Source organism: Chlamydomonas reinhardtii, chromosome 12 (assembly GCF_000002595.2).
Source record: "Chlamydomonas reinhardtii strain CC-503 cw92 mt+ chromosome 12, whole genome shotgun sequence".
In the NCBI taxonomy this organism is placed as follows: Eukaryota; Viridiplantae; Chlorophyta; class Chlorophyceae; order Chlamydomonadales; family Chlamydomonadaceae; genus Chlamydomonas; species Chlamydomonas reinhardtii.
The window spans coordinates 530132-554181 of record NC_057015.1 but is presented as its reverse complement, the minus strand read 5'-3'; the positions used below and the strand labels follow the sequence as shown (position 1 = coordinate 554181).

General features: G+C 63.2%; 4 protein-coding genes across 4 annotated transcripts; 2 read left to right on the top strand and 2 right to left on the bottom strand.

The window, feature by feature from the left end:
• The first annotated feature begins 25 nt into the window (after positions 1-25).
• CHLRE_12g492851v5 (uncharacterized protein) lies at positions 26-6981 on the top strand. The gene is made up of 11 exons (XM_043067946.1): positions 26-1369; positions 1582-1694; positions 1904-2035; positions 2422-2502; positions 2690-2916; positions 3171-3206; positions 3388-3451; positions 3598-3680; positions 3934-4137; positions 4324-5426; positions 5598-6981. Exons 1-11 carry the CDS (start codon positions 556-558, stop codon positions 6800-6802), a joined length of 4062 nt encoding a protein of 1353 aa, XP_042917961.1. The 5' UTR covers positions 26-555; the 3' UTR covers positions 6803-6981.
• A 5-nt stretch (positions 6982-6986) lies between these two features.
• CHLRE_12g492850v5 (uncharacterized protein) lies at positions 6987-15915 on the bottom strand. The gene is made up of 27 exons (XM_043067945.1): positions 15195-15915; positions 14931-15074; positions 14598-14760; positions 14356-14494; positions 13710-14258; positions 13286-13585; positions 12991-13168; positions 12845-12879; positions 12583-12745; positions 11978-12480; positions 11610-11817; positions 11386-11484; positions 11157-11198; positions 10981-11040; positions 10726-10862; positions 10401-10542; positions 10111-10242; positions 9937-9983; positions 9696-9795; positions 9565-9606; positions 9317-9432; positions 8937-9174; positions 8781-8828; positions 8607-8663; positions 8160-8293; positions 7758-8031; positions 6987-7606 (listed from the first exon to the last, which is right to left on the bottom strand). The coding sequence occupies exons 1-27, from the start codon at positions 15264-15266 to the stop codon at positions 7475-7477; spliced, it is 4254 nt and encodes a 1417-aa protein (XP_042917960.1). The 5' UTR covers positions 15267-15915; the 3' UTR covers positions 6987-7474.
• Positions 15916-16095: 180 nt separating this feature from the next.
• Positions 16096-18911, top strand: CHLRE_12g492900v5 (uncharacterized protein). Its single transcript, XM_043067947.1, has 7 exons — positions 16096-16620; positions 16709-16899; positions 17091-17232; positions 17352-17391; positions 17513-17568; positions 17713-17812; positions 18054-18911. Exons 3-7 carry the CDS (start codon positions 17102-17104, stop codon positions 18315-18317), a joined length of 591 nt encoding a protein of 196 aa, XP_042917959.1. The 5' UTR covers positions 16096-16620; positions 16709-16899; positions 17091-17101; the 3' UTR covers positions 18318-18911.
• An 11-nt stretch (positions 18912-18922) lies between these two features.
• Positions 18923-24046, bottom strand: CHLRE_12g492950v5 (uncharacterized protein). The gene is made up of 11 exons (XM_001700488.2): positions 23693-24046; positions 23507-23626; positions 23311-23372; positions 23084-23171; positions 22784-22945; positions 22446-22613; positions 22136-22278; positions 21834-22002; positions 21280-21569; positions 20126-21103; positions 18923-19963 (listed from the first exon to the last, which is right to left on the bottom strand). Exons 1-11 carry the CDS (start codon positions 23807-23809, stop codon positions 19624-19626), a joined length of 2637 nt encoding a protein of 878 aa, XP_001700540.1. The 5' UTR covers positions 23810-24046; the 3' UTR covers positions 18923-19623.
• Between the last annotated feature and the right edge of the window lie 4 nt (positions 24047-24050).

Sequence of the window (24050 nt, the reverse complement as noted above, 5' to 3'; positions counted from 1 at the left end):
ATTGCGCCCGCACTTCATCGCAGGCCCACTCCCTCGCGCCTTCCGCAGCAAGCGCACACCTTCCAGGCTTTTACTGCTTCCGGGCTTTTACCTGTAAACCACTACACACATCTATTATGCATATTTTGAGTGACTTCACTGTCACATCCTGCAACGTTCCAAAAAAGTCTGAGCGGGTGTTGCACTGTCGGGGAAAAGGCCAGAGCTTGGTGTCCTCGGAGTGCCTACTCACAGTAGGTTGTAGAAAGCTGAACACTTTAACGCAAGGTCATTTTCGGGCCGCACGGCGGGCGCCGGATGGATGCTTGCATGCTGGGCCGGGCCGCGTCGTTACGCGGAGGCACGGTTCTTTGAACGGCCCATAGAATGGAATGCTGGGTTGTATCCAATGTGGTGGCGATTGGTCACAGACCTTCGGGTCCACCACGGCTTTGGCCGGCTGGGTGTGGCAGCCTCGGGCACCGGGCGCCAGCGCGGGTTGCTCCTCGCGGCTCGGCTGGCCCGCCAGACATAGGCGACTAATGCAGCTATGAACATTCGCTGGCCATCGTGACTATGCTGAATTCATTATCCCATTGGAGGCACCGTGGCGGCGATGTCAGTTCCGCAACCACCCACCCTGGCGACGGCCTTGCGTCCACGAGCCCGCTGCAGCAGCGGCAGCAGCAGCCGGCGGCTGCGCAGGCAGCGCAGCAGAGCCAGCCTTTATCGTCAACAGCAACTGGCCGCTACCACTGGCAGCGATGCGTGCCAACTAGCCGTGGTCGGAGACTGGCGTGTGTAGGCGCAGTGCTGCTGTTGCTCCTAGTGGCGGTGGTCCTCGCGGGCGTTTTGGTTCCTACGCTGCTACACCGACGGCAGCAGACTGGGGTTTTCCTGGACTCGGCGGCCGGCCTAACGCCCAGTACCAACCAGCAGCTTCCCGCAGCGCCCCCAGCCTCGGCGCCCACGGTCTTACCGGCGGCAGCGTCTGGGCCGATCGCTGCTGCTGCAAGAGGTGGCGACGCAGCACCGCAACCACAGCCACCGGACAACACGGCGCCGCCGCTGGCTGCAGCACCCCCTGACAACACGGCGGTGACATCTGGGAGCAGCAGCGCTACTGGTAATGTCTCCAGTACCACCAGCGCCAGCATTTCCACCACCAACAACAACACCACCACCACCCCAGCAGCGAGCAATGCAACGGCACCGGCAAAAGTACAGTGCACGCACGCAGCCGGCGACAGGGCGGCGTTCGGGCGCATCAACGCCCAGCTTCACCTGGTGCGGGGCTGCAGCGACACCAGGCAGCTGCTGGTGGGGTTCAACAACTACCAGCTGGCCATGGCGGCGGGTGTGGTCAGCCCCAAGGCCTTCCAGACCGTGGGTGAGGAACGGCGGCGGGCTGCGCTTCGGGTTGGAGGGAAGCGCTGAAGCTGAAAGGGAAGGGCGGGGATGCAAGGTTTAAGCCGCTCAGATGCTTGCGTGGCGCGTTCTTTTGCTCGGATGCAACGGCGCTGCATGGAGTGATGACTAGTGAAAGGAAGCATGCACAATGACGTGTGTGTGCCCTGCTGCCGGCTGCTCTTGTGCGCTCAGGCGGCCTTAGCGGGCGCCAGGCGGTGACGCGGCTGATGGAGCAGGCCGCGGCGCGGGGCCTCAACGTGGTGCGCACCTGGGCACACAGCTCCGACACGCAGTTCCCCTTCCAGGTGGGTGTGGTGTGTGGGGGGGGACGAGGCAGCGCCTGGGCACTGCTGGGCACTGCTTGGAACATGTGTGTGGCTCCGCACGGGTTACAGCACGGCCGGCTGCTCACACGCCGGTGATGCGATTTCGCATCAGTCGCGGTCACTCACGGCGTGTACGGCACATGCACTGTACCTTTGTATGGCACACCTTTGTGTGGGGCGGGGGGCAGATTGCTCCCGGCGTGTACCTGGAGGCGGCGCTGGCGGGTCTGGATCACGTGGTGGCAGCGGCGGCGGCAGCGGGGCTGTCGCTGGTGCTGTCGCTGGCGGACAACTGGAAGTACGCAGGGGGCGTGGACCAGGTGCGGCGGGTGGGGCGTGGGCAGATGGGTGCGGCGTGCGGCGTGTGTGGTAGGGAGAGGGAGGGCGTTGTGGCAGCGAGGAGCAAAACCAAGGAGGGATGTAGAGGGGAGGCGGCAGGGACTGTGGGAACGCACGTGCTGTCGACCGGTATGAGCGGGATGGCGTGACTGGGCATGGCACCGTTAGTGTGTGGGAGGGCGAATAGGACCGGCATGCTGTGGAACGTCCATGCGGGGAGGGGGTTGGGAGCAGGATTGGGCCTGGGACCACAGCAGCTCTGGATGCTCGTGTCGATGCGGCAAAGCTGCATGGCGCCTTGGACGACGCACGTGTGCTTTCCGACGCACCTGCGTCATCCATGCCTGCCCGCCCACCGCCCCTGCAGTATGTGGACTGGAGCCCCACGGCGCCGCCGCGCACCCGCACCCGGCCGCCCGACACGCCTGGCGACCCCACCGGCGTCAAGGTAGGTGCGCCGCTCGTGCGCACCCCCGCTCCTCCTGCTCTTCCAGTAGGGACACGAGCCTAGCTGCTGCACATAGACCCGAGGATCCGCTGCCCTGTACCGTATCTGTCCTTTGCTGTCATGTTGCATCGGGGACGCCGCCGCCACGCTCACTTGCACGTACGTGTCGTATGTGCTGCATGTCCAGGTCGGCCCGCCCGCCGCACCCGGCAGCAGCAGCAGCAGCAGCAGCAGCAGCCGCAATGCCAGCGGCGCGACGCAGGACCAGCAGCAGCAGCAGCAGCAGCAGCAGCTGCTGGAGGGGCTGCGCTATGAGGCGGCGCGGCACGCGCTGTTCTTCTCGGACGCGGGTGCGCGGGAGCTGTACCGCCGCCACGCCGCCGCCGTGGTGATGCGGCGCAGCACACTGACCGGGTGGGTGGGTGGGTGGGTGGGTGGGTGGGTGGGTGGGTGGGTGGGTGGGTGGGTGCGGCGCGCGCGTCTGGGGAGGGTGTCCATTGCTTGGTTGCTTGCTCACTGCTGCCATGTGTGGGATATGCATGGGCCTCGCACGCTCAGGATGCCCTAGCACTGGATATGGTGCCGCAGGGTTGCCTGCGCCAACTGGCGCTCATGTCTGGCCATTTGCAAGCCCGCTGTGTTCTGCCTGCGCCCGCGCCCCTCCACAGGCGGCTGTACCGGGATGAGCCGGCCATACTGGCCTGGTGGGCGGGCGGTGCACGTGGTGGTCTCATTACCAGGGAGATGAGGATGAGAACAGCCAGCGGGCACCAGGCGTCGCGGTGACGGGGTCTGCATGAGGCTAAGCTATTGACGTCAATGCAAGGTATGAGTACAGTGCGCCATGTGTGAGGGTGACCGTGCCGCCCCGCGGCTGCTGTGCAGGAGCCTGGTGAACGAGCCGCGCTGCGAGGTGTGGGCCGCGCCCAACTGCACGGCTGCAGTCCAGGTGCGTGATTCGCCGCCCTGCTGGCGGCTGACGCATGTTTACTCGGATTAGGGCGCCTCCTGTGTCTCCTGCATCTTTGCTCAAAGTGCTTAGCAGCGCTGATACTCTGCACAGTAACTGAATCAAACATGGTGTGTCGATCGCAGGCGTGGGTGGAGGAGATGAGTGCCCACGTGCGCGCCCTGGATCCAAACCACCTCATCACCATCGGCAGTGAGGGATTCTTTGGGTGAGAGTTCGCGTCCTTACTTGTGGCGGGATATCGATCCACGTGGGGCAGCGCGCATGGTGTGCAGCTTGCATGTCGTCATCAGAGTGTTAAGCATTCCTTGGAACAAGTACGGGTCCGGTGAGCTGCTCGCTCCCTGTCCGCACATGTCAGGCTGTCCACTTCTCGGCGCTCGCTGTTGGCCCTGCCGCGTCCTGCCTCCTCCTGCCATGCACTTGACCTCACTCAACCCATCCAATCCATCCACTGGCAGGCCCTCCACGCCGCACCTCATCCGACACAACCCGGGCGGCGACGGCGGCGTCTGGGCCGCGGGGCTGGGTCAGGACTGGGTGGCCAACAACGCCGCGCCGCACATCGACTTCGCGAGCCTGCACGCCTGGCCCGACAACTGGGTGGACACTGAGCAGCTGGTCGGCGACGGCAGTGCGGAGGACGGCGCGGGGGAAAGCAGCAGGTGCGGAGGCGGGCGGAGTGCGGGTGCGTATAATGCGCGCGAGCACGCCAATGCGGCGGGTGGTGCTCCAGCTTAGGTTGCGCCGCCGTGTCGCCACCGCCGTCCATGCAGATGTTCCTGATACGTTCTGCACTTATCCCCCTGATATTCTCCCCTCGCTTTCGCGTGTACACGGATGCCCGACAGCATACGCCCGAAGCTGCGGCGGCAGCTGCCACCACCGTCGGCGGTGGCAGGGGCTGCTGCTGGGGCGGCGCCGGCTGCGGCTGCGGCGCAGCGCTACGCCGCCTTCATGGCCGACTGGCTGACCTCCCACCTGGCCGCCGCGGCCGAGCTGCTGCACAAGCCCGTGCTGCTGGACGAGTTCGGAAAGAAGGTGGAGCCTGGCAGTAGCAGTAATAGTGGCGGCAGTAGCACAAGGGAGCGGGAGCTTTCAGAGCAAGGCGCACGGCTAAGTGCTGCGGCGCCGCTGCCAGGACCAGCAGTGGCTGAGGCTGGTCTGGCGGCGGTGGCAAACGCCGATCAGACGTCTGTGCCGCCACCGGTGCCCAAAGCGGCCGCCGCAGTGCCGCCGGCTGTGGGGAACACGACTGTGGTCGCCGCGCCGCGCCTTGCTGATGTGGCCGGGCCACAGACGTTGACCGCAACAGGAGCGACCCCTGCTGCACCTGCACCGAAGCCGCAACCCGCCGGAGCTCTTGTGGGTGCGGCGGCGGGTTCACCCGGCGGTTCAGAGGCTGCAGCGGCAGGACCAGGCAGCGGCGGGGCCAGGCAGGGCCAGGCAGCGGCGGTGGCGGCAGGGGCGGCGGCGATAGACGCCAGGAAGTCGGCTGAGCGCGACGCGGTGTACAACCAGACCTACAGGTTCCTGGACGAATTGCTGCGTCCGTCACTGCCGCTATTGCCGCCGGCGCCACCCGCACCTGCGCCTGTACCAGTGGCCGCGGCAGCGCCGGCGCCGCCGATGCCTAGCGCCCCGCAGCCGCATGCGCAGCCGGCGGCTCGCTCGTCAACCAATGCACCCAACGGGGCGCGGAGTGCTGCTGTCGCCCTGCGCGGCCTCCGCTCAGCGCCAGCGCCGGCGGCTGCTGGTGTCGAGATGCCGCCGACGCCGTTGCCGCAACCCCCGCCGCTGTCGATGAGCGTCACGGTGGGAGGGGTCCCAGTCGCGGCGGCCTCGAGCACCAACAGCAACCTTAGCACCAGCAACAGCAGCAGCGCTGAGCGGCCGCTTCTGGGGTCCTTGTTCTGGATGTGGCAGCTGCCGCTGTTCGTGGGGGAGGCACCGGGTGAGCGTACTGCATGCGCGTGCGTGCACGTGCACATGCACTTGCACATTGCCGTTTCCTTTTGCCTAGAGGTGGTGCCTGGTGAGTGTGTTTGGGAAGCCTAGTTAGTTGGATTGCGCTTGCCCTACTGACCGATCCTGGCCCACACCTGCTGCTGGTCTGTCGCCGCAGACCCGTACGGCGTGAGCGGTGTCGATGACACGCTCTTCAAATTGGTGACCAGCCATGCGGCGAACCTGTCGCGCTTGCAGCGGCGGGGCTCCCCATCAGCTGACTCTATCATCGCACCTGATGATCGGCTACAGCCGCAGCTGCCAGAGCCAACGCCTGCCGAGGAAGCGCTCGGCAGGGATTCACATGCGCTACCAGCGTTATGCGAGTGCCGCTGTTGGAACTCAGCAGTAGCGGCAGCCGCAAGCCCGCACCTGCTTAATAGCTCTTCCAGTGACTCCGTGTGCTACAGCGCAGACATTGGTGGTGGTTCAGGGGATGATCGGGGCAGAGGCTCACTCACAGTAGGACCAGCCGCAGACGAAGCTGTAGCCGCGCCGGCAGTAGCAGTTATTACGCAGGCGGAGATGTTGAGGGCCCGCAACAGCAGCGACGGCGCTGCCGCTCCGACGCCTGCTGGCTCTGCCTTCAATGGCGCCAACTCGCAACCGCAGCTACAGCCGCAGCTGCTGCCGGCTGGCCTTACAATGCTGCGGGCGCGGGTGCAAGAGGCGGGCGAAGTGCAGGCCCTGCTACAGCCTCTGGAGCCCGGGGCATGCGAGCAGCAGCTGTTGCGGTCCGCACTGGCGCTGCTGTCAGCTGAGGAGGAGGCGCTGGCAGCAGCCGGCGGCGGCCCTGCAGCCGGCCAGCACCTAGTGATGTACGCGGCGGGGCCCCAGCAACAACAGCAACAGCAGCAGCAGGCCTTGCGGACGTACCTCCAGCGGCGCTGCAGGAGCGGTGGCACCGCAAGCGGTGGCGGGGGCGGAGGCGGTGCTCCCAGAGACAGCAGCAGAAGCGCCGGCGCCGGCGCCGCTACCCTTCCGAAGGCGGCTGCGGCCAGCAGCAGCACGGCCCCCAGTGCCGCCGCGCAACCGCCAGCGCCGGCGCCGAAGCAGCAGCAGGTGGCCTCAACAGGGGCGGGCCACCGCCGCAGGGGCTTGCTGGAAAAGGTGGGAGGCATGGCTGCCGCCCCTGGTATGACACAAGGATCAGGCGCTGCTGATGCAGCGGGGTCCCCGGCATTCAACATGGGCGCCTGCTTGCGATTGTGGGTGCGGAGCATGTGCAGCCAGTCGAGTGTGCGCTCGGCGGTGGCCTACAGCAACGACGCCGGCGCGGTGGCGGGTGGGGAGGACGCGGCAAGGCGCGCTGACGGCCGATAGCCCAGTACCATGTGACGTATGTTCGATGCATGAGTGGCTGACTCTGCTGGGGGTTAGTGGGTTACGTGCTTGCAAGCTAAAGAGGGGTTTCATGCATACTACATAACTGCATGCCGCTATGGCTGCGTTGGTGCCATGGGGCAAGAGACAAGAACAGGTGCTGACCAACTCAAGCCTTGATGAGCGAGAGGGCGTGTAACATTGCTTGTACTGTTGCCGGCAGCAGTAGCCGTACTCGCATGCAAGAACGGTAAACTCGGTCAGGGCCGGTGCCCAAGATCCCCATGGTACCACCGATCCCTCCCAATTCCCCCCAATGTCCACCGCTCCTTTGGCGCCCCTGAACCCCCACGGCCTTCCTGCACCCTACGCGGCCATATAAATCTGTGGATATCCGAGACACCTGTCATTCGCATGTTACATCCGTACCCATCAGCAGCAATCAGTCGTGGCAGCTACAGGCTTACCCAACATTAGCCACCTGCGCCATCATGCCCGCCAAGTCCCACCCCGCGTTCCGTTCTGTGGCGGAGCGGTCCACAGCAAATGTGTTGCACCAGCACCAGCACACATGCACGTGCGCTATCCCAGACCATGTGCGCAACGCCAGAGCCAGCAAGGTAAACAGATTCAAACTCTGTCGCGTGTCGTGCGACACCTAATGCGCCATCGCTACGCGTCGGCTGCATCTGCTGCACTGCCATCCTTGCCGCGCCCTTGCCCGACCCCCTCCACGTAGCGGTAGGCCTCAATGCCCTGGTCCAGCAGGGCGTCCTCCACCACCTCCTTCACCTTGCGCTCGATCTGCAGGTGCGCGCAAGACCCGAGTGCACCCGAGTAAGCCGGTGGAGAGACTCCAACACAATGATATAGTCAGGCACGCAGGAAGGCCTTCGCAAGAGTCAAGAGCCCTGAGCCCGGACGCTGCCCACCACACCGCGTGGGCCCGCCGCACCTGCATGTGCCGGGCCTCCACGTACACCTGCGGGTTGTCCTGTCGGCCCGCCACCTCCACACGCCGGCGGTTGGCGGCGCCGCGGCCGCTGGAGCTCTGGTCCACGCCGCCCGCCGCTGTGGCGCCAACGTCGCTCGCGAGGCCGAAGTCCCCGCCCCCGCCGGCCGCCTCTGCCTCCGCCTGCTTGCGCGCGGCGGCATCCTTGAGCAGCCGGTCCGCACGCCGCAGGGCCTCCGCGCGCAGCTTCTCCGAGGCCTTGCGCGCCGCCGCCTCCCTGGGAAAAGCACACACATCATAATCATGTTTACTCCCCTGAAGCTAGGAAAGCCCTTGCCGCAAAGCAGACTGCCGATGCGGAAGCCATGAAGCATGCACAATCAGACGGACACGCGAGGCGCTTACTTCTCTTCGCGAAGCGTGTATGCGCCGCCCTGCGCCGCCGCTTTCGTAGCTGATTTGCGTGCCGTCGCGGCGTGGTTGCCGGGGGAGCGCCCCATGCGCTCTACCAGGTAAGCCGGCATTGGGGTGGGGCGCACCTGCAGGCAGTCACAAGAGTGTGGCAGTTTTCATTTGACAAGTCTGCTTAGTCCTGATGTGCTCTGACTGCAGACAGGGATATTGCCCAGCAGATATCCTAGCCAGGCTCCCACGCCAGAGCGCCGCAGAAAACGGGAGGGGGGGCTACAGCCGCGTCAAGTCACGGGCGTGAACCTCCCTGCCAACCAAACAGGACACGCGGCACCACACACGTGGGCGTGCCCGGCCACCTCCCCCGCTACGGCTCTATACAATGTCTGGTCCAGCAAGCACCACAGCGCAGTGCTACACCGCCACCCCCGGCGCACGCACCTTGCCGCGCGGGGACTTGTACGGCCAGCGCATCTCCGGCAGAAGCTCCGCATCCACCTGCAACACATCACCTCGTGATAAGCGGTAACCGATGCACCATGGCAGGGCACTCCCAAACAAAGTATTACAAGGTCGGAAACCGCTACCATCTCCCGCCTCTGCGAGGTTGCACACCTGCATATCCAAGATGATGCGTTGCCGCCGCTCCTCCGCCTTGCGATCCTGCATGCACCCACCAATAAATGCATTGAACGACATCGCGTGAGCGGCACCGCCAGCAGGCGTGTCCAGCACGCCGTTGGCCTGCTAGATTCCGAACCCACGCCTCACCCGCGCCGCCTGCTCGGACAGGTCTGCACCGTTGAGCCGGAACTCCTGTGGCACAGTGATGCGCTTGCGGATGTTGGCGCGCGCCCTCGCCATCTGCACCTCCCACTGCCGGTGCAGGCCGTTGAAGTCCGGCACCGCGCCCATGGGCTTGGTGGGGTGCGGCGCGTTGGGCGAGTAGTGCACCGCGGGGTCCACACTACGCAGGCGCTCCTGGTAGGCACGGTTCGCCGCCTGTTGCCTACGATTGAGAAGCACAACAGCACAACATACCGGAATGTGGATGTGAGGAAACACTTCCTTGTTACGTGGCGCCGCGTCCCAGGGTCGCCGTCGCATGAGAGTCTGCCAGTCCCACATCTGGTGTAGCTCCCGTGCCGTACCTGCGCTTTGCCTCCTCCTCCACGCGCTCCTTCGCCGCGCGGCGGGCCTCCTCCACGCGGCGCCGTGTGGACTCGCGCTTGGCCTCCAGCTCCAGTTGCATCATGCGGAACCGCTCCTGTATGGGTGTAGCACACCACAAGCTCATGTCAGCGCGGCCCCGAGTCAGCCAGGGCCAAGGCTAAGCGAAACCCCAACAACACGCAGACCAGTACAGCAGGGCGCGTGGCAAGCGCAAGCCATCACCCACCTGCTTTGTGCTTGTAGGTGCATCCCTTGCACGGAATGCCACCTGCGAGCACAGGGAAAGGAAGCTTTGAGCACACGCACCACCGCAATTACGCACCACTAAGCACAACACGGCGGGCCGATCTGTCTCACCTGGAACCTGTTGGGGTCCTTGGCGGCCTTGGCCAACTCCTCCCGAGCCAGTTCACGCTCCTGGTCCCGATAGAAGAATGAGAACGGCTGCTCCATCAGGCTACGTGCGTGGAAGGGATGAGGCCACGGGTGCAAGGGAGAGAACTTCAACTGACGGGGAAAGACGCTGCGGCACGACAAGCCCATAATAGGTTGCCAACAGGCTCCATAGTACATCGGTGGCAAAGGCTCCATTGCGCACCTTGCCAGCTCCTCCAGGCGGCGCTGGTGTGACAGCTGCCGCTTGACCTGTGGGCACCACCAAAATACCGTAGTATGAAACGAGAAGGCCTTGAAAAGCTTGTGATAGGCCGCAAAACAAGCCAAGAAACGACCCCGTTATCCAGCAGTTGCTGTGCCAGCACGCGACACCCACCTCCGCCTCCAGCAGCATGCGCTCGTATCGTGGCTCCACCACTGCGGAGGGCAGCGGGTTCGCCCGGAACTTGCGGTTGCGCGCCGCCGCCTCCTCCGCAAGCCGGATGGCCACATCCTGCTCGAACTTGACCTGTGCGCAACCGTAACGCGAAGCAACACAGGCACGGCTGGATTAGTTGTGGAATTCGCGCGGCCACAGCTTCCGCCGTGCCGCAAGGCACGCGCGTACGGCCCTAGGCATGCTACGGCACCGTAAGGATTGGGTGAGCCCGCAGGTGGACCGGTTACCTTGGCAATGCTTTTGGGGCGTGATCGCTCACGCTCTTCGAACTCGAACGGCTTTGGCACGGTGCTCTTGAAGAACAGCTTGCGACGGGTGCGACGGTGAGGGTTGTAGGCGTCTGGGCCCTCCGAAGCGTACCCAGCGCTTCTGTACAGGGGCGCAACGCTGGCATTAAGTAACGGACATTTGGCTAGTAACGTGAGAGTCTCCGCCCAGCAGCTAGCTACCCTGCACCGCAAAGACTTCGCGCACATTTCAGCATCAGGCTTCGTGTGCCCACAACTCTGCAAGCATGCGCTTGTGCCCATAGACGCGCAGCCCGGGACTCACAGCGGGAAGTCCTTGGACACGATCGGCACGTAGGGGCTGCCCACCATGCCGCCCTCCGCGTTCGACATGACGGACAGCTCGCCCTGCAGCGGCGAGCCGCCGCCCTCGGACGTTGCGCGTTCCGGCAGGTAGCCGTCCTGTGATACGAGGTCGGATGAGCACTTGACGGGACACCCAACATACCTCGTTCACCACCTCAAGACGGTACCTACCCACCAAAGCGTAGAACCTATCGAGTAAGCGCCGGCCACCCACCTCGGGGCCAAAGCGCTCGCGGTACGCGTCCATCCATTCGTTCTGCTGTTTCCAGCTGGCCTGCGGGTGAGACACAATAAGAAGCATTTAGCGCATGCAAGCAGCAAGCACGGACTTCAGTGGCTGTGCTCTACCGTATCCTCAAAGGCAACAGGCAAATAAGGTGTTCAGCTCACCTCCAGTTGCATTCGCCGCGCCAGAGACTCATCATCTTCCTCCTGTAAGCACAGTATTCAGAGCAGCGTCAGCGCCAGGAGAAAGCAAGGCATCGGGACCTGTGCACGCCGGCCATTACGGTATACCGCCTGCCCTGCGGCCTCTCGCCTAGCACCACGTGTGTATACAGACACATACCCTCTCCCCTCCTGCACTTCTATCACAGGCGCACACGCATTCTTCCCGCACCTCCTGCGGCTGCTCCACCAGCAGGGCCGCGGCCTCATCCCGGTCCACGTCTGAGTCGTAGCCGCCGTCCACGGCCCGCCGCTGCATCTCCAAGTCCACCTGAGAATGCACACATTTTACAGCAGTCGTTGTTGGATAATGTAGACGGGTAAGGGGTGCACGCCTCGAAACCCCATACCGCTAGCTCCTGCAATCACAGACCAGACGCCCCTGAAGTCCCTCACCTGGCGCTGGTACTCCTCGTACCGCGCCTTGTCGTACGCGCCCATGGCGATGCGCGTCTCCGAGTCGTCCATCACGCCCAGCGGCGCGCGGCTGTTGAAGATGGCCGAGGCACGAGCCATGTGGTCCGCCTCGCGCTGGGATGGCTCCGAGCCGGAGGCAGCGCCCGACGTGCTACTGGCGACCGGCACTTGTGCGTGCTGCGGCAACCTGAGAATTAGATTACGGACGACAGCTTACAAGAGAACACCGCATTCGTAATTGTGACATTGCGCCGTCATGTGCGCTGGTGCCCTGGTGGCGCTCTAGCCCACCTTACAACTTCTTGTCTTCTTCTGTCCGGTAACTTGTAACTAACGCAGCAGCTCACCTCTCCACCTGGTTGATCATGTCCAGGATGTACTGCGCCTCGGCCGGCCCGGGCGGCGGCGACGTGGGCATGGCGGGCGCCACGACCGGGTGGCCCGCGCCGCCGTGCTGCGGGCCCGGCGGCGGCGACACGGGCGGCTGTGGCGGCGCCGACACAGGCCGGTGCCCAGCGGCGCCCCCACCCGGGCTGCCACCGCTGTAGTAGCCCTCATCCACCTCGGCTCCGTAGTAGCCGTAGGGGCTGGCGCTCACTGGCCGCTGGCGGCCGGGCGAACGAGACGGTGAACGGTTGTAGTAGGCGCGGGGCGGCGGCCCGAAGCCGCCGCGGCCGTAACCACCGCCGCCACCGCCGCTGTAGTAGGCAGCCGGCGAAGGCGAGCGCGAGCGGCGGGCGTAGTGCGGAGGTGGCGAGGGCGAGGCTGACGGCGAGCGCGAGTGTGGCAGGCCCGACGCCACGGTGATAGCCTCCGCCCGCGCGATGGCGTCTACCGCCCGCTGCTGGATCTGGAAGGACCAAGTCCCGGCAACGCAGATAAGGCGCAAGAGCTGAGCAGGGGGACAGACGCACGCAAATGCAACGCAGATACCATGCTCTAAACCCCGCACCTGGCTGGTCTCCTGTCGCAACGCCTGCCCCTCGCGCTCCAGCTGCCGCAGCCGCGCACGGCCCGCCTCGCGCACCCGCGCCAGCCGGTCCACGTCTGCCGCCAGCTGCTGGGTGGTGGGTGTGGGCGACAGCATGCGGTCGCGAGCCGCCATGCGGGCGGCCCTGCACAAGGGCGCCACACACAGGTTGCAAGGTCAGCACAGCGCACCTCACAGCATCTGGCACGATCAGCTGTTTAAGGCAGTCCTCATTTGCCCTCACCTCATCTTGGCTTGCTGCATCTTCTGCCGCTCAGCCTGCGCATGCGCATAACAGCGACATTGGACATTGCCAGGAGCAAACCATCCTGCAATTTCCACCACTCAAAACTGAGGATGGGCATAGCTGCTCAGCCACGCCACACTCACCTGCAGCATGTGGTTCTGCCCCGGACTGCGCAGGCAGTGCTCCGTCGCAATGGCTGGGTGCGCCTCATCGAACGAGAAGTATTTCTGCTGGATGGGCGCGTGCGCCCCCAATGAGCGCGGCTGCGAGTAGCGGTGGTCGGGCACGCCCTGCGCCTCCCGGTGCTTCCGCAGCCGGTAGCTGCAGATCAAATACAGGAAATGAAGAGCAGCAAGCATTTAGTATCCCACCAGATTCCGGCTATGCCGTGCATCCGCACCCAGGTACCGTGACGTCCAGTTGACATGAAGCACTCACGTGTTGTAGTACTGCTCCGAAATCTCTGATGACCGGTTCCGCTGGCCGTCCGTCATGTACTGGCCCTGGCCCGGTGAGCTCGCCTCGTGACGCGGTGGCGAAACCGCCGCCCCCGGCGATGGAGGCGCGCGGGGCGAGGCGTAAGGCTGCTGGTGTGACCCGCGCACAGCCCCCGTGCCGTGTGCTGCAGCCGCCTGCTGCTGCTGCTGCGCCGCCGACGCCGCCGACCGCACCTCTCTGCTTGTTGACGGGTCGTTCAGCATCATAGCCACACGAGTCGCCTCATCGTGTTCATCCAGCCTGCAAGGAACATAAACCCAAAACCGCATAGGGCAGTGACGTGTTGAAATGCACGGGATCCGGGACACAGACCTGCAAGCAGCAACAGTCCTAGGGTCCCAGCCCTGAAATATGTCCGTCACACCTGACATTGGCGATACCAGCTGCTGGAGACCATGCGGGGGCGCGGGCTTGGGACCTGCGGGCACCTGCAGCGCCGGCCCCGGCTGAGGCTGGTGATGCGGAAACGGGGCGCCTTGTAGCCCCAGTACGAGCAGCAGGGCTCGCACTAGGGCTTCCGGGCCTCGCAGAAGTCGGTCGCCCAGATATTTTTGCGCCGATGCCCCGGGCCTGCCGTGTCGCCGCGTCAATTGCACCGGCCGCAGCCACTGCAGCTGCCGCGCTGTGGCCCTCCGACCCGCTGACTGCGTCGCCAGAGGTGCTCGCGCCCGCGCCGCGCGTAGCATCAGTGTTGCTGGAGCGTGGCTGGCTGGGGCTGGCGGTGCGGGAATCGGGCGGGGATGCTGTGGATCCTGTCGTACGCCGCTGGCGGCGCCGGTCACCGGTGGGGGTCGACACGAGCGGCCGCACCGGTCCGGTGGCCGGCACGCCGGCCCGGAAGGGCGGCTGCACATAGGAGGGAGCCTGCTGATACGAGTGCCGCGTGGGACTACCTCCGCGGCTGTCGCCAGACCTGCGAATGCGAAGAGATAGACCATATCAGGGGACGGCTGTAAACTACGTACGTAAACACCGTACCACGTATATCCACAACCCTAGCGCAAGCGCACCTGTTTGGCGATGCACCCGCGCTGCCGCCGCCGCTCTGGCTGTTGTATGCGCCATAGGGCCTGCGAGATGCCTCCGAGCGCGGGTCGTGTACGCGTGGCGATGGGCTGCCACCCCCGCTCCGGCTGCTTGCCTGCCCGCCTGCAGAGGCCAGTTACAGCGGTGACGAGTTGGTCGACATGCTTCCCAGTTGCCATGCAAACTGCGTTCGCGTATGGTGCCGAAGAACCACGGGCGTGCCTACCGCTGCGATAGCCCTGGTACGCTTGCTCGTTTGGCGAGTCATAGGATCCAGGTGGCGGAGATGAGGGCACCGGAGATGCTGACGAGGGGCCGGCAGAGGCGCCTTGGTAGTGAACCGGCACTTGCGTGGCGCCGTACCGCTGTGCACCCATAGCCTCTTCCACCTGCATCATAATTGTGCGGTGCACACCAGTCGTCAGCGCTGCAGTAGTAGCGCTGGTGCCACGGGAAGGGCGCGGGCTAAATGGCCGAGCGCCAAAGCCGCAGCGAGACAGCCTGCCAAGCACCCACACCACACGCCCTCCTCGCCTAAGCTGCTCACAAATCCCCTCACCAGGAAGTCGTGAGCATCAGGCTCTACGCCCGAAGGCACAGGGCGGTCGAACTCGAAATAATCGTCGTAGTCAGGCGTGGGGCGCGGCACCACCTCCTCACTAGGCGGCACGTACTCACCCGCAGCCCGACGCTGGTCAACAGCCTATACACAGTGAGCAACACGCCAATGCCCGACATTACCCACTAACACGCTCGGTAATGACAATCGTCAAGGGTCGGCCCGATGCTACCCGTCGTGAGCATGGCCGCGCTCGGCACTTGCCTGCAGCGTCGCCTGTGCCGCCAAGTCGTCAGCGCCAAAGTGCCGAAGCACTGGATTGTTTCGTCCATACATTTGCTGTCGTTATGGGTTCGGCTCGAGGTGGGTTTCGCTGGCTGTCGCCGGGTCAACAAAGTTCTGCTTTGGTCTGAGCAGGGCCCATTTGCCGGAGCTTAGAGGTAAGAGGTAAAAGTACAGTATACAAATGCAAGCGTCGACAGGCGTAAAGTAGACGAGGTCAACGAGTTCGGGCCCGAAGCCTGTCCTTGGACTTCTCACGCAGAATTGTGTACGCAGTGATTTTCCTTGTTGGAAAGTTTTCAGGGCGCCAGCACTACTTTACAGAGCGCAGAGCCCAGCCTCGTCTCGCAGAATGAAGCCCTTGGCATTTATCAATTGGTATACAGTACTGGTATGTTTCGATGGCATGTACCAAACAGGCTGGTAGAAAATAAAAGAGCTCATGGCCGCACGACTCGGTAATTGCACGAAGGCGCGTGGACGCCCCGACCCCCCAGACCAAAACGAGGCGCCCATGCAACAAAATCGGGAAAGGAAGTCAAGTATGCTTTAAAGAGCTTGACATAAATTATTTGAGCATATGATATGATAATATAATACACCAAATTGAAGTCCCGCGCGTTTAGTGCAATTCTCGCGCCCTCGCCACTCTGCAAGTGCAAGCGTGCAAGCGTGCAAGTCCTCTTCTCGTCCGATTGTCCTCTCCTCGTATACAATTCGTTACATTTGACAAAATATCATTGTTTGGGCTGAGGTCTACGAGGCGCAGGTCCGAGGCAAGTGAAAGGCCCTGCCGAAAGGCTCTCTTTGGGGTTTGGTCGCTTTCGGGTACCCGCGAGCTCTAACAGTCGAGCATGTTATCGTATTCATCTGACGAGTCCGACATTTGTGCAACATGAAATATCTATACAAACGAAGAACGCCTCGCCGGGCGAAAAGTAGGGATGCAAGCGTCTTCGAGTAGTGGCCCAGATGTCTGCCCTAAAAGGCTAAGTTATTTGTGTATCGCTCAAGACTTCGTCTTAACTTGAGAGCAGCGAACACAGTGCGGATTTGGCAAAGGTCGCCTCGTTTTGGTCTGGGGGGTCGCGCCCCCATCGCCACGAAGGCACCTCCTCCCACACACGGCTGCACGGGCCCAACCCCGCAGTCCCTTCTCAGGGCACTTCCGAATCGCCGGCCACTGCCCGTAAGCCGTCATAAAGTCACATACACATTGCAGGGTTCCCTTTCAACTTCATAACTTGGCCTCTTCCTACCTAGACTTCCACTCAACATTCGACTTGCACAATTCCCGGCTGAACCTTTGTTTCTTTAAGGCTTCCTCTTGCTGTTAGCGCAAAGCGCATCAGCTGCTAGACATCTCACTTTACAGCACGAACTGCTATCTTCAGCGGCCGTCACGAATGTAGGTTCAGCGCAGGTTCAGGCCCTCGCCGTCGAGGCCGCGCCCCACGCGGCCCACTGCGCCCGCACCCCCGCCCACCTACCCGCAGGTCGTTCCTGGCGTGCTTCGGCAAGGGTAAAGGCAATGGCAAGCGGAAGGCAGCCTACCTTGAGAAGCCGACCTCGTCGGCGCCCAGGGAGAGGGAAGTGGAGAGGGTGTTCACGACTGGCACTGGTGTGCGCCTCGTCATCAAGAGCGGCGATATCACACAGGAAGACGTCGACGCTATAGTAAATGCAGGCAGGTGCCAGGGCTGCTACTGTGCGGATCTCCTGTTGATGGGGCTCATACCTGTTTCTGATGCCGGTGATGGGGCTGCGGGAAGTTGGAAAGGGCAATCTGCAGCGCTTCCTGGTTCCAGTAACCACTCGTGCTGTCACGGCCTTCCCAACACGCCACAAATGCTTCGCCACAACCTCTGTCGTTCCCAGCAAATGAGCGCATGCTCGGTGGCGGAGGCGTGGATGGCGCAATACACAAGACGGCCGGGCCGCAGCTGCTGGAGGCTTGCCGCGCCGTGCCGGAGGTGGAGCCGGATGTGCGCTGCCCGACAGGCGAAGCACGGATCACGCCGTGAGATTTGCGGGGAAAGGCTTCAGCTTTGACGGCATGTTTTAGCATGCACATGTGCTATCCCCATGGCCTCCTTGCCCATCTTACCGGGCTGCCGGCTGGGTCTTGTCGCCGTGCAGGGGCTTCAAGCTTAAGGCGCGACACGTCATCCACACAGTGGTGAGGCGCACCGCAGTGACCGCACACGGCTCGCCATCTAGGCACCTCCAAGTCATTGCACTGCCTACCTGCAACAGCCAGAGCGAGGCTCGGTGTGAATGCGTCTTGCTTGCTTGTGCAGGGACCTGTGTACAGGAGCGACGGCGTGTCCGCACCGCTGCTGGCGGCCGCAGTCAGGTGTGTGCGTCGTGCACGGCCAGGGGCCGCACACAGCGACGGTACATCAGGGTGTTGCGCTTAATTGCGCTTAGCAGCCAGGCTGTCTACACCACAAAGCGGCCATGTCGTGTCCCACTGCTTAGCTGCGCCCTTGCCCCGCAGCAACTCACTGCGGCTGGCAGCGGAGAAGGGTGTGACCTCCATTTCCTTCCCGGCCATCAGCACCGGCGTGTACGGCTACCCAGGCGACAAGGCGGCAAGGGTGAGCGGGTAGCGCGCCCGAGTTTCCTCGTATCCTGTATCCCTGCTGGCTTGTGGTCGTGCCGGGGTATGTGAGCATGCAGACATGCGTATGAGGTTATCCGTTGATGCTGCAACGCACCCACATCTCCAACCAGCCAAACGCTTTCTCGAGGCCGACTCTGTGGGCTGGTGCAGTAACCCGGAGCCCCATCCCGTACGCGGTGCACCTGGTGAACTCTCCCCAATGGTGACGACTGCAGGTGTCCATCACCGTTGTGACCGAGACCCTGGCCGCCCTCGACGCCAAGGGGCAGCCGCTGCGGAACGCGCAGCAAGCCGCTGTGGCGGCAGGTGCGGGCGTGGACGCGACGCCAGAGCAGCCAGGGAGCACACCCCAGCAATGGCAGGGCTGCAGCCTTAAGGAGGTGAGGTTCGTGCTGTTTGGCAACGCGCTCTATAAGGAGTTTGCTCGGGCGGCGGAAGAGACGGTCAACACGCCAGCCACGCCGCTGGCGACACAATGAGCTGCAGCCGGATGCCCGGATCACAGAGCCCAGAGGCAGCTGTGAGGAGAACACTTTCAGGACTCTAAGGAGGAGGTGTAACACACACCAGGTTAGCACGGCGGCGAACGGCAAGTCATTGATAGTGGCTGTGAGGCGGTGGTTTGTGAGAGCTAGCAAGTTGCGTCCGGCGGTGGCCGCGGTGCGAACGGTGGACTGTGGGTTTTGTGGACACCGTGCCGCACAGGTATGCACACGCTGTCACGTTGTGATAAGCGCTCTCGTGCGTCCTGGCGTCCTGCTGAAGCTGATGAGGCCGAAGCAGGAGTGTGCTTGTCTGAGAGTGCGGACAATTTGCTGCGGGCAGTGCAGTAAGGCTACGAAAGGCCACAGTACACGCCAGATTCTTTCACCACTGATTCGATGCAACCAGACATTCATATGGCCAAGCATCGGATGGGGCTCAGTATCAAACGCACTGCTCCAATCATGCAGACGCTGCTAAGTGGAACCAGCACCTTCCCAGGGGTGACAAGAAGTGCCCTCTCTACGTTGATGGCGTGGAGGATGCAAGGCGTGTGCTGCTTTCGTGTCCGGTCACAGACACTTCCAAGTCTTGCGGAGTGGGAAATTACGTGTTACATATGTGCTCACGTGTGGCTTCGATCATTTCCTTGGCAGCAACTGCTGCTGCTCGCTTACTCCTACAATGCCCACAATGCATGGGCTGCACACCGCTCACACCGTCCTCTTCACCCTGCTCGTCAGCAAGTCTTCCATCCTTTGGAATCCATCAACACGTATGCACATTGAAGCGCGACATCCGATTCGGCCGTACGTACACAGTCATCTAGTCAGTCAGTCAAAGAGTGAATGAATTGTGGAAGGGAGAGGAAGTTGTCGGATGAGTGCTAACGGAGGCGGGATGCAAGTCGCAATGGCGGGCCCACCCCTTCGCACTCGTCCTGTCTAAAACGTTCTCCATGCAACAGCCATCATAGTCTGCTCTGGCGACTGGATAAGATGGCTGCGCATTGCGCCTAAACTAGTAACACCAAGTCACGCTCAATGAGGGACGCGGCTCAGACAGTGGCAGAGGAAAAAGACCACCCGCACACGCCCATCAGTCTCGGGTGCCTCACTCTGCCCACGTTGCAGCCACACACCAACAACTGTCCGGCAGCGTAAGAAAGCGCTTACGCTCAACTGTCATGCTACACGCGGGGCGCTTGCACAGTCCCCGTCACCTGCCCGCTGCCCACGAACCCAGGCACGGCCAGTCAGCACTCCTGCGTTCCAGTCAGCAGCCCAGGCGCCAGCCAGCCGCTTACGAGCCGCACATCAGGCAAGCGTCCTTGTTCTCAAGGCTGCACACCATGGCTGCCAGCTGCTGCTCGCGCTCCAGCTGAGCTAGCTGAGCCGCGCGGCGAGCCGCGGCGGTGTCGCCACCAGCGGCCGCGCCACCGTTGGACACGGCGGGCGTGTTGCTGGTCGAGGGCAGCGACGCGGCGGCGGCGGTGATGTTGGGGGTCAAGCCCAGGTTGCCGCTCATGGAGGGCATCTTCATCTGGGGCGTGGCGGCGGTAGCGGCCGAGGTGCCCTGGGTGGTCTTCTTCTTGGACAGCGCCTGCTGGTCCACCGTGAACTTGATGGCGTCGGCGGCGGCCCTGAGTAGCAAACGAGGGCGGACTCGGTCAGAGAATCCAGTATGCGGGAGCTTCTGCCATGTACTCGTATACCGCCTGGCCGAAACCCCAGCTAGACCAATGGTGCATGTGCCCAATCACCCTTGGATGTCCCTGCCCCAGTGCCCGGACGTCAACACTCACTTGGTGCGCAGGTAGTACATGCCGGTCTTGAGGCCCTTGCGCCAGGCGTAGAAGTGCAGCGAGGTCAGCTTGCCAAAGTTGGGGTCGGGCATGAACACGTTGAAGCTCTGGCTCTGGTCAATGTAGGCGCCGCGGTCGGCGGCCATGTCCACCAGCGTGCGCTGCTTGATCTCCCACACCGTCTTGTACAGCCCCTTGAGCTCCTCGGGGATCTCCAGCTCCAGCACGGAGCCGTTCGCCGCCACCAGCTCGTTCTTCAGGTCGGCGGACCAGATGCCCATGCGGTTCAGGTCGTGCAGCAGGTGCTGGTTGACCACGGTGAACTCGCCGGACAGCACGCGGCGCACGTAGATGTTCGAGGTGTAGGGCTCAAAGCACTCGTTGTTGCCCAGGATCTGCGAGGTGGAGGCGGTGGGCATGGGTGCCACCAGCAGCGAGTTGCGCACGCCGTGCTGCGCGATGCGGTTGCGCAGCTCCTCCCAGTTGCAGCGGCCGTCAACGCCGGTGGGCTTGACGCCCCACATGTCGGGCTGCAGGACGCCCTGCGACACTGGCGAGCCGGCGTAGGTCTCGTAGGGGCCGTCACGCTCCGCCAGCTCGCACGAGGTGCTGAGCGCAGCGTGGTAGACGACCTCGAAGATCTGGCGGTTCAGCTCGGCGGCCTCGGGCGAGTCGAAGGCCATGCCCAGCAGGATGAAGGTGTCCGCCAGGCCCTGCACGCCCAGGCCGATGGGGCGGTGGCGCATGTTGGAGCGCTGCGCCTTGGGGTGCGGGTAGTAGTTGACGTCAATGATCTTGTTCAGGTTGCGGGTCACCATCTTGGTCATCTCAGCCAGCTTCTCGAAGTCGAAGAAGCGGTTGGCGGCGTCCAGCGAGCCCACCAGCTTCTTGCTCTCCCAGCCGGGCTGGCTGCCGCGCTCGCGCACGAAGCGGGGCAGCGCGATGGAGGCCAGGTTGCACACGGCGATCTCATCGGGGCTGCGCGTAGGGGAAGATGGCAATAGAAAGGAAACAGTCAGACCCTGACGAGCTTCGCCTTAGGTGTTCATTATGCTAGCAACACACCTTCATACACAAGTCTGGCCATGCGGCCACATCCGCTCGCAGCCATCCTCACGGCGCGCTGGCCCGCCCAGCTCGCTCTTCCGCCTCACCTGGTGTACTCGATAATCTCCGTGCACAGGTTGGAGCACTTGATGGTGCCCAGGTTCTGCTGGTTGGACTTGCGGTTGCAGTGGTCCTTGTACAGCATGTAGGGGTTGCCGGTCTCCACCTGGGCCTCCAGGATGGCAAACCACAGCTGCTGCGCGCGCACCACGCGGCGCGAGCGGCCCTCCTGCTCGTACTTGAGGTACAGGCGCTCAAACTCCTCACCCCAGCAGTCGGCCAGGCCGGGCGCCTCGTTGGGGCAGAACAGGCTCCACTCCTTGTCCGCCTCCACACGCTGTGATGATGATTTATACAGGGGTGGCAAAGAACACATGCGCATCAAGACACTATCGATTATACAAAGGTAATTACCCGCCCGTGCCAATCCCACGTGCCAATCCTGTCCAGCCCCTATCTCATGCACAACCCTTTCTCTGTCTTCCTCTGTCTGACAGACAAGCAGCCACATGCTTAGCACTGCGGCACGCCACGCAGTTGCCGCAATTCTTATGGCATGGTATGACCCTAAGCCCCTCCCCTCCCCTACACAAAAACCCACCTCCATGAACAGGTCGGGGATCCACAGGCCGTAGAACAGGTCGCGGGCGCGCGCCTCCTCCTTGCCGTGGTTCTTGCGCAGGTCCAGGAAGTCAAACACGTCGGCGTGCCAGGGCTCCATGTAGATGGCGAAGGCGCCCTTGCGCTTGCCGCCGCCCTGGTCCACATAGCTGTGCGGAGGAGGAAAGGAAGAGCGGGAACGGGATGAGGTGAGATTGGAAGCGATGAATTGGACCGCAGGAGAAGCGCAGGTGCAAAGTGCAGGTTGCGGGAAGAGGGGGCACCGGTCAGTGGCGCACTCACCGGGCGGTGTCGTTGAACACGCGCAGCATGGGCACGATGCCGTTGCTGGTGCCGTTGGTGCCGCGGATGTAGGAGCCAGTGCCGCGGATGCAGTGGATGGACAGGCCGATGCCGCCAGCCGACTTGGAAATCACGGCGCACTCCTGCGGACCGGGAGGACAGGGTGGAAGCCGAGTGAGCGCATGGTCGGCAAACCCCGCTGCTACGCGTCTCTGCTTCTTAAACGCACCGGCTCGTTGAACGAGCCCCGCACCGTTTCAGCCGCACCTCACAGCTCCGCATACCCTCCCTCTCCCCCTCCCTCTCCTACCTTGAGGGTGTCGTAGATGCCGTCAATGGAGTCGTCGCGCATGGCCAGCAGGAAGCAGCTGCTCAGCTGGGGGCGGGGGGTGCCGCCGTTGAACAGCGTGGGCGAGGCGTGGGTGAACCAGCGCTCCGACATGGCGTGGTACGTCGTGATGGCCGACTCAATGTCCTCCTGTGTGTGTGTGTGGGGGGGGGGGTTGAGCGCAAGGGGCCGCCGTCACCTTGATGGGCACTTGCTCGACACAGGGCGGTACCGCACACACCGCCACGTCACGTCACGTGGCCCACTGGCACGGATGCGGCACGCAGACTGGCAGCGTCGCTCTACCCTTCCACCCTCACCTTGTGGATGCCGACCGCCACGCGCATGAGCATGTGCTGGGGGCGCTCCACCACCTTGCCGTCGATGCGCAGCAGGTAGGAGCGCTCCAGAGTCTTGAAGCCAAAGTAGTCGTAGTCAAAGTCGCGGTCGTAGCGGATCTCGCTGTCCAGACGCTGGGCGTTCTGTGGAGGCGGAGAGGTAAGAGGCAGAGGCAGGGGTGGGTTGGCATGGGGCAAAGGTGGGGGAGCAGCGCGTCCACGTGACGTGGAGGTGCTGGGAGCCACAAGCGCGCGTAAACAGGCGGAGGGTCGACTGCGCACCTGCACAATGATGTCATAGACATCCTTGGCAATGAGCGCAGCCTCCTCGCCGTTGCGGGGATTGCGGTAGGTGTACAGCTTGTCCATGCTGTGGGGCAAAGGGGAGTAGGGGTAATGAGCCATGTGGCGAGCTTGGCCGCTTGGGACAGCCCTGGCAACCGCCGGTGCAGAAAACGGCAAACTCAGACACGGCAACGTTATCCTTGCTAAAATTATAGCATGCTTACGTCTTGCTGAACGACTTCTCGGTGTTCTTGTGCAGGTTGGACACAGCGATACGCGCCGCGAGCTGCGGTTCAAAGCAGTAACCGTGCAAAGGCAGGCCGTTACTTCTCCACAGTGCACAGACAGAGCACACACGTATCGTATGTCACTCCTTGTAATCCGGTGAACAAAGTGTTGAGGTCAGCAAACCGAACTTACGATGGCATAATCGGGGTGGGTGGAGGTGAGCGCGGCAGCGGTCTCAGCAGCCAGCTCATCCAGCTCAGAGGTGGTGACACCCTTGTAGACACCACCAGCCACCTTCTGGGCGACCAGCACCTGCGAGGGCCGTCCGTGGTTGAGCTAAGGTCCTCGACAGCCGCGGGCAGACAGCGGGGCGCTTACCGCGTCGCAGAAGTCCGGGTTCAGGCCATACGCCAGCTTGACGATGCGCGCTGTAATCTTGTCAAACATGACCGGCTCCTGCCGGCCATCGCGCTTGAGAACATACATGCTCGTCATTCTCGCGGAGTCGGGTGGCTGAAGTTTGAATTCGGAGGGGAACGCGCCGACAAGCGGCTGCGCGGCTCCTAGCCCGACGATTGCCTGTACACTAGCCTAGGATTGAGTGAAGCTTATGGCGCGGGCAGAGGCGTAAGTCGTTGGAGCGCGCGCAAAGCAGTATGTTGTTGCAAGTTGCGACTGCAAGCTTGGCTGCGTTGTGGTCTAACTGTATTTGTATGCGTCGAGAAGTGTAGCGTGT

Bases quoted from the DNA above. Each gene is read 5' to 3' on its own strand.
- CHLRE_12g492850v5 (XM_043067945.1), bottom strand. From the start codon at position 15,266: ATGTATGGACGAAACAATCCAGTGCTTCGGCACTTTGGCGCTGACGAC. The intron at 11,199-11,385 runs GTGCGGGAAGAA...CTGTGCTTACAG, and splicing joins TGGTGGAGCAGCCGCAGGAG to GAGGAAGATGATGAGTCTCT. The intron at 10,243-10,400 runs GTAACCGGTCCA...GGTTGCGCACAG, and splicing joins GCCCCAAAAGCATTGCCAAG to GTCAAGTTCGAGCAGGATGT.
- CHLRE_12g492851v5 (XM_043067946.1), top strand. From the start codon at position 556: ATGCTGAATTCATTATCCCATTGGAGGCACCGTGGCGGCGATGTCAGT. The intron at 2,036-2,421 runs GTGCGGCGGGTG...CCGCCCCTGCAG, and splicing joins ACGCAGGGGGCGTGGACCAG to TATGTGGACTGGAGCCCCAC. The intron at 3,452-3,597 runs GTGCGTGATTCG...TGTCGATCGCAG, and splicing joins ACTGCACGGCTGCAGTCCAG to GCGTGGGTGGAGGAGATGAG.
- CHLRE_12g492900v5 (XM_043067947.1), top strand. From the start codon at position 17,102: ATGCTCGGTGGCGGAGGCGTGGATGGCGCAATACACAAGACGGCCGGG. The intron at 17,233-17,351 runs GTGAGATTTGCG...GTCGCCGTGCAG, and splicing joins GGCGAAGCACGGATCACGCC to GGGCTTCAAGCTTAAGGCGC. The intron at 17,569-17,712 runs GTGTGTGCGTCG...CTTGCCCCGCAG, and splicing joins CTGCTGGCGGCCGCAGTCAG to CAACTCACTGCGGCTGGCAG.
- CHLRE_12g492950v5 (XM_001700488.2), bottom strand. From the start codon at position 23,809: ATGACGAGCATGTATGTTCTCAAGCGCGATGGCCGGCAGGAGCCGGTC. The intron at 23,373-23,506 runs GTAAGTTCGGTT...TTTGAACCGCAG, and splicing joins CCCACCCCGATTATGCCATC to CTCGCGGCGCGTATCGCTGT. The intron at 22,614-22,783 runs GTGAGGGTGGAA...ACACACACACAG, and splicing joins TGGCGGTCGGCATCCACAAG to GAGGACATTGAGTCGGCCAT.